The 8,332-nt window shown below is 38.4% G+C and overlaps 1 protein-coding gene across 1 annotated transcript; it reads right to left on the reverse strand.

The window, feature by feature from the left end:
- Positions 1 to 5,892: 5,892 nt before the first annotated feature.
- supt4h1 (SPT4 homolog, DSIF elongation factor subunit) lies at positions 5,893 to 8,332 on the reverse strand. Its single transcript, XM_067607505.1, has 5 exons — positions 8,140 to 8,332; positions 7,163 to 7,269; positions 7,018 to 7,073; positions 6,430 to 6,483; positions 5,893 to 6,243 (listed from the first exon to the last, which is right to left on the reverse strand). The coding sequence occupies exons 1-5, from the start codon at positions 8,206 to 8,208 to the stop codon at positions 6,176 to 6,178; spliced, it is 354 nt and encodes a 117-aa protein (XP_067463606.1). The 5' UTR covers positions 8,209 to 8,332; the 3' UTR covers positions 5,893 to 6,175.

The raw sequence follows: 8,332 nt of genomic DNA on the forward strand, positions 1-8,332 counted from the left end.
ACTATTACAAGTAAAAGTACTCTGAACTTCAGCCTCTGTGACTGATACATTATATATACAACATTATATTATACTGATGCATCAATGTGTAATCAGCATTCTACTGCTGTAGCTTCCTCTCCCAGATTAATAATGGCAGAGGAAAAGGAAGAAAAGCAAAGTTCTGATGCACAAAACTTTTATCTTTGATTTTTGGGGAAATATTTGAACAGTCATTGAAATGAAACCAAAATGTGTCTTTGGTGGAGCTGCTAACAGCAGAAACATGACCAGGAGACACAACTACAAGCTGATTTTATAGAAAAGCTCACAGGACAAAAACAGGCTGGCTTTAATAAGGTGTTGGATTTTATTTTAAGATGATCACATGATGTTTTTATGTATATTATATTAACCTGAAAGTAACTGCAGCTGCCAGGTACATGTAGTGAAGTACAGTGTTTCCCTCTTTCCCTATAAAGCAGCATAAAAAAGTACCTCATAATTTCACCTCAGATTGTACTGCGTTACATTCCATCACTGCTTCTGCAGCCCTAAAAAACTGCTGGACTAAATAGAAAACCAACTTTTCTCTGTCAAGACTTGTTCATTTATTGCTCTGCTGGTATCTAGGTCACACAAAAAAAAAAATCTCTCTGAAGAAGCTCCAGCAGTAATGAACAGGCCTGTCTGTGAGCACAAAGACAGAGGGATGAGAATTTGGCTTCATTTTCTGATTAAGACCTGTAATGCGGGGTAGTGATGAAAAAAGTTGTGCAAAGACAGCTGCTCGTATAAACTGATCTAAGTAGTGAACCAACTGTTTCTGGCGGTGTGTTTAGGGCTTGGAAGCATATGTGTAGAAAACTGTGACATCGCTAGGTAGAATATCACTTTTATCCCCCCGACATCTGCTCTTTCATGTAGGTTAACGGCCGAAAAAGAGAAAATCATTCTGACATTAATACCTTTGAGGGCAGTGGATGTGGGAAACAAACCCTTCCTACAGTACAAAGACATTAAAGAAAAAAAAATGACATGGTTAGGATACAAAAAAATACATTAAAGGTGGTGTTATTTATTCATTTTAATCATATTCTGATGCTTCAAATGCAACACGTCTGTTACAATGAAAAGTCAGGATATGTTGTCTTTAAAAGCCACACTTTTTTTTTTTTTCTGTTAGCCTTTAACCCTCCAATCTCCTCACCCCTGCCCTGCATTCTGCTAATCCCCTGTCCTCTCCAATCTATTGAGTCACCAGCCTCCAGGTGTGTGTGTGTGTGTGTGTGTATGGGGGAGAAGTCTTCATCTGGCAGAAGACCACTGCATGTGCCAGTGAGGAAGTGATCCTAACTCCCTGTGTGAAGAGTTAAGTAAAGCCCACACTGGCTCTTCTGATAGACCTTATCTGGGCCGGCAGCCATTTCCCCCTCCCTGCCTCTCTGCCTGCTTGCCTCCCTGTGCTCCACAAGCTCCTGGGCCACCCACAAGCTCCCACAAGTCCCCTGAAGATGCCATCATTTTTTACAAGGAATTGAAATCCTGATATATGACAAGCTGCTGCCTCTCTCGGTTTATGTAGCTGCTCTCCAGCTTAAGAGAGGAAGTTTTGTCAGCCTTATGAAACACAGCAACTGAGTGTTTATCCCTGTCACAATGCAAGACTGAGCTGAAGAAAGCTTCACTCGCTTTTTCCTTCTTTTTTTTTCACAGAGGTCACAGAGTTTGACGAAAAAAAAAGCTTCAAGTATAACACCTCGCTTTTCTGATCTATTACTTTCCCCTCAGCTTGCTTGCATATCCAAATAAGGGCAAAAACCATAGCTGCGATCACACAGGCCTGTGTGTCCCCTGTGTGTGAAAATGAAGGGCGTGATGGCCCCGCTCAGATGCTGTTGCACACTAGATGTGTAAAAAATACAGAGCATGGGCGGAGCTGAGAGCCTTCCTGTCTGACAACGCCTGTGGTCGTGGAAGTCTTGCAGCACTGAGCTGAGTTCTCGGTTTTGTTTTTAGTTTGCGGCTCTCATGAAATGACTTCACCCACCGTAACGTTGAAGATGAGGAGAAAATAGGTTCAAATGACATTTGAACAGAGACAAAAAACTGCACCTAAGGGTGGAATTGTTTTACATAGTGTCACATAGCAGAATAAAGTGTCAAATTGAGCAATTGAATGTTGCACTCAGTTGTGCGTTGTTGAGTTAAAAACCCACATGGAGGCGTATTCACTGACATGTGGTTTATTTCTCATTTGATTACCAACTGCCCTAACCACTGTAGATAGATTCTCACTTCTCTGCGTGCTCCGTGTTCCACCTGTGGTGGAACGGATGAGAAATACTCAACGTTCTCTAAAACTAACCGAATAACTGAATAATAAGGTTTGAGTTGCATGTTTTCAGCTCAGTTTTTGAGGGAGGAAAGTTTTGAGTTCTGCAAAGATATGTAATTCAACAAAGTTTCATATTTTAAAATAAAAGAGGAGACATTGAGGTGACAGTTTTACAGATAGTAATCTGTATTTAAGAGATATGTTGTCATAGTGATGGAGCGAGAAGTACACAAGTAAAGCCTGGAAATTAAAAGTAAAAAACAGGAGCAGTAAAAAAACAATAGCTGGCATGAATAAGAGACATTGCAAGTGGTGGAAGAAGTACTCAAATCCTATACTTAAGTAAAAGTAGCAATACTACAATGTAAAAGTACTTAATTATAAATAAAAGTCCTGCATTTAAAATCCTACTGAAGTAAAAGTACATTCTCATGAAGTATTACAAGTAAAAGAACTCATTTTGCAGATAATTGGGCCTCCAACAGGTGACTACATGAATCTGAGATGATCATTCACATAACGGCAAGAAGACAAAAACAAAGTTCTGATACCAACATTTGGATTCATTTTTCAGGCTTTCCTCAAATCGTTGCTTTTTTTGTGGAATATTGGAGAGTTGAACCTCTTTGGGTCTAGAACAGTTATTTATATGAAACCATGTGAGAAGTGTAGAGGGGAAATATCTTTCTCACATCTGAAACATGACAAGGGGTCACAAGCCAAAAGGTTTAGTAACTACTGGTTTAATCTGTAACAATGTTTTATAAGCTTGTTATATGTTATTTCATGTCAAATGTTCATCTTAACTCGTAACTAAAGCTGTCAAATAAATGCAGTGGAAGACAAAGTATAATATTTCTCTCTGAACTGTAGTTTTATACAAGTATAAAATAGCATGAAATGTAAATGTAAAGCACTGACTTAATTATAGCATGTGAGTAAAGGTACATTCCACCACTGTGTTTCAGTTGGTTCAGCAGGTGTCCTGAAGTCTTTGATCAGGACACTGAATGAACATCAGACACTGACACTGACCTCTGACCCCAAAGAAGTTCATTAAACCAATCGTATTACTTTCAATAAAATGCCTCTCTGTGCTAATCTTCCTATTCGGCTTGATGAAAACATTAAATTAGCAAATGATGATAAATGAACTGATGTACAAAAACTGAGATTTGTGTTTCAGAAGCTTATCACATTTGGATAACAAATTAATCTTTCTTATCAAAGCTAGTTTCTTAAAATTCATCCATCAGCTATGTTTGTCATTTATCTGCACAGCAGCACTGCTGAGCCTCAGTTATCTGTTAACAGAGGTTTAAAGTAACTAAGTACATTTACTCAAGTACTGCACTTAAGCACAATGTAAAGGAACTTGTAGTTTAGTTGAGTATTTCCATTTGCTATTGCTTTATACTTCTACTGCGCTACATTTCAGAGGGAAATGTTGTACTTCTGACTCCGCTACAGTTATTTAACCACTAGTTAATTCTAAGATTAAAGACTGAGATACAAAACATATTATCATTATATAAAATATGATAAAGTACCCAACAGAACACAAAGTAGTTAAAATTTGATCCAACTCAACCTGTACTGACATTAAAATCCTCCTTACATGTTTATGCATCAGTAATAATCATCCAGTATTGTAATAATATATAATAATATAACAATGACTGAAGAAACTCTGCTGCACAAACATGTTTATTTTTGATACATAGTTCAAACTAAACGGATGAAGAAAGCTGCATGAATGTTTCCATGAGTCACTAACGCCAACATACTCTATGTTCTTCACACACAGTTATACACTGCTTCAATGGAAGCCTTTACAGGGTCATGACCTGCAAATGACAAAAGTACATGTGGCACTCCTACACATAACACAATGAATGTAGTGTGAGGTATAACTATTGTATTTACTGCTCTGGATTTCTATTGAGCTGTAGTTCACCAGTGGAGGCATTTAACGAGTTATAATACTTCTATCATCTCCTGATATATTTATTAACAGTAATGAGGAAAAACTATGTGACAGTAGTAGAGTCACATTCATTTAGGCCGCGGCATATGTTGCACATCATTCCAGCTCTCTCTCCTATTTTTCCGCGTATGTCTCATTGTTGTCTGTCCAGAACAGTAAAGTGAGAAATGTTCCTGCATACAAACTGGGACAGTTTTCCTGTGTATCATATCACTGATGCAATTTTTTAAGCTGTTTTCACCTCATTTTACTTTAATGAATTTATCCCTGCAAGCAATAAATGTTCATTTATTTTTCTGATTTAAAAAAATCCTCAACTCTAAGTCATAAGGTAACGCTTTAAATTCCTTCCATACATGTCTTTCTCCGCTCCACGTCTTGGACTGATGATTATGAAGTGAATATTCTGACAAGTTGTGTGTGCCATAGGGAGTGTGTCTTTGCTTTTCAGTGCTCACTCAGTTGCGACCCGACAATACAATGGAGAATTTTGAGATAAAATCATCTGCTTTACTTCACTAAACCATAACCTAATCTGTTTTTTCCTTTGTGTGTGTGTGTGTGTGTGTGTGTGTTTTCAAAGAAGCAGTTTCACTAACTGTTCCTTTGCAATAAAACCTTCATCTAACAAGACGATGGCAAGGCCTTATTGAGCTCACTTACAGAGATTTAAAGAGTCCTCAGTGTGCATGACCCCGATCCATCAGCTTACAGTGATAGTGATAGTCTCTTCTTAAACAGTAATGTAATCCAACAATAGAGTGCTGCACCTGAACACTACCTGATACACACAGCAGCACAGGGTGACAATCTGCGAGCATAAGTTGTTCTGTACAGGCTATTGTTGAAGGAAACAATAGCCACAGTTACTGGAACTGAAAATCACTTTAAAATTTAACTGGGGAAATTATTCATGGCAGACAGAAGGTGAAGATATAACTAGATTTACACTAGATTGATACTTTAGTTTACGGTTCCCTCTGCTGGCAGACTTTAGCACCCTCACCCTCCACTAATCTGCTTCTACTGACATTTTACATGTGAGACTTAACTGTAAATGATTGCAGATGGTTGAGAACTACTCACACAGGAGCACAAAGTGTGATTAGGACATCTTTACTTTGACTTTTCAACAAGAAACATTCAAACAAACTCTGGCCAAAGAGCCTCTTCAGTCATCCAGCCATGACTCTGTGAGAATGCTGTGTCATGCTGCAGTATGCCTCACTGTGCTGTAACTGTTTTTTTTCCAGGCAAAGACGGGACTTTACTCTCTCAGTACAGCAGTTTGCTGTATTGAGCAAATACATCATGGCCTTAATGTGCACATGGTACACACTGTGGGTCTCAATGGGTTTCCTGTTTGTTACAGATAAGTTTATTTGGGGAATTACAGGGAACTGTTTTTCTATGGGAACATCTCAGGGAACTTCCAGTGTGCTGTAATGATTTTTGTACTCAGAGCAACCCAGGTCATACTGATTTCCCTGGTAGTTCACCGTCCACTGCCCCCGAATCAGCAAATCTTACTGTGGTTGCAGCTTACACAAAACCTAAAGTAAACAGTGATTTTATGTCAATACTCATATTTCTTTTTTTTTTTTTTAAAAAGACCTTTATTTTTCTCAGTTCTTAAGAGAAATAATATCAACTTCCTCCTTATATACACCCATGCTAATATTTCTAATCACAACAAAAAACAAAAAATGAACAGTTGGAGGGCAGTTCTACAAGACATCACAGACATGTGGAAAATAAAACATACAAATTTAGTCCCGTTGTTGTTACGTCTTCCTGGAGTTGCACCGTGCTGCAGGAAGCTAGCGCTCTGGTGTAACTGATCAGATGATGTAAACTAGAAACAGTCAGGTTTATGTCTTCACTGCTGTATCTCTGGATTTGTAGATCACTCCTCTGCTTTTCAGCTCTCTCACCACACCTGCAGGAGAAGAGAAGAAAATGAGCAACGTAAACAGCAGGTGACGCTACAATGCAAAGTTAGTGGTACCTACAAAAGTAATAGAAATATAAATTCCAATCAAGAAACAGACAAACATTTACTTTCTATGTGTGTGTGTGATTAGAAGAGCTACATGTTGATGCGGTACAGTTAGATACGGCGTACCTGGAGGTAGTCTGCCTGTCACTGACACTGCGTATACACCTGGCTTGAAGTTGCCTGTAGGATAAAGCACAAAATATACACAACAAAGCTGACTTTTTCAATGTTTCATCAGAGACCACATATAGAGAGGACATGAATAGAGTAAACCAAAAAAGGAAAAAATGTTCAAACTATATTAATAGTATTTAAACACAGAAATGATGAAATCGTTTTCAAAAACACTGAGGTGTACTAGCGTATGAGCTCCATGAATCATTATTTTTCTATTGACAAATGATGAAACTGAACATAAATTGAGTTGATATTGATATCATATTGAGTGATGAACCCACAGAGAATTTTCATCTGACTTTACATTTGTCTCAGAAGTTGGTAGAGAAGCAGGTGGCTATAAACACAAGTCTGACAGGTTGATAATGTTGCTGTGTGGTGATGTTTACAGGTTAGCTGTAACAACTATGTAAATATGTCAGGGCTGTGTGTCTCTGCTCCCTAGTAGTCAAAAAATGATGATGCAGCTTTAAGTGTAGGCATACACTCAATAACCCTTTCTCAGTGACAACTTATACTACAGTGCCCGTTGCTTACCTATTCTCTGCCACTTAGCTACCCAGCTGTCCTCAGGACTCATCATGGCTATCACCCTGTGAACACACAGAACTTTATTATAAACAGAATGGTGAAATAATGGTGTGAAAGTGTTTAATTAAACAATGCTAAAATTAGTACTTACCCATCAAATGAGGAACTTGTGCATTCATAAACCATCTCTCGGTTCCCCTTCATCTGAAGGTACGACTCACAGTTGTCGCAGCCGTCGTATTCAAACTGGTCAATGGTCTGAGGAGGACATGATGAGAGATGTTAGTAATAGATCATATGAAGCCAGGACAAAGAGTCAAGAAATGAAAACTACCGCTGATAGACAGACATAGTTGTATTTCAAATGTTTCACTTCACCAAAACTACTATGCCAGACCTCTATTCTAACATTAAAGATACCTGTTAGCTTCCAATTCAGGATTAAGGGAAAAGTTAAGGGAAACATAAATAATGATATTTAGCGGCTGATTCTCCGTTTTTTCACCATTTACACTGATGAAAGAGTGTTAGACACTGTAGCAAAAACCCACTAAACACTGTTTAAATCCACTTTTGGATTTGTGAAACCTTTAGTTTGCTTGTGAAAACTGAAAAAGGGTGGTTTCACTGCTTTCTCCCCCACACAGACCACATTAGACTGACAGATCTATGTTTAGTGGTTTTTTGGACCTGGTCTAATGTGGTCTGGATGGAGAAATATCAGTGAGATCGCTCTTTTTCAGTTTTAATAAGCAAAATATAGGTTTCACAAATCTGAAAGAGGGTTTAAACAGCACTAAGGCTTTTGCTACGATGTCTAACACTTTTTCATATATGTAAGTGCTGAAAACACGGAGCATCAGCTGCTAAATATCAAAGCTAACTTCAGCGTCGTAGTACAGAAGATATTCGATCAACATGAACAGTTTCAGATGTGAACAGCCTCATTGTAAACAAGCAAAGAAAGACTTCCACCAGTGTTTGGATGGTATTCAGTGACTATAAGCCGTCATGACAGCGATAATTAACCAAAGTTTCAGTTCAAGTTGGAGACACAACAGAAGAAAAACACGGCTAGGCGCTAGCAGAGAAGCTAGCTCGACTGTTTCTTCATATTCTTCAGTTTACCTTCACTAGAGAGCAAAGGAGACAAGCTCGAAGATGGCGAAGGTCTTTGGGGACCGTTTCCAATGCCATTGTGTTGAGCCTCTTTAGAAAATAAGACAGAAATACTAAACAAATCTAACAGATGAATGTTTTGAATTTTCTCCAGCAGTAATCATGGCAGTAATACGTCACTGCCTGTGAGGACCTAAACACA

Source organism: Thunnus thynnus, chromosome 13 (assembly GCF_963924715.1).
Source record: "Thunnus thynnus chromosome 13, fThuThy2.1, whole genome shotgun sequence".
NCBI classification, from domain to species: domain Eukaryota; kingdom Metazoa; phylum Chordata; class Actinopteri; order Scombriformes; family Scombridae; genus Thunnus; species Thunnus thynnus.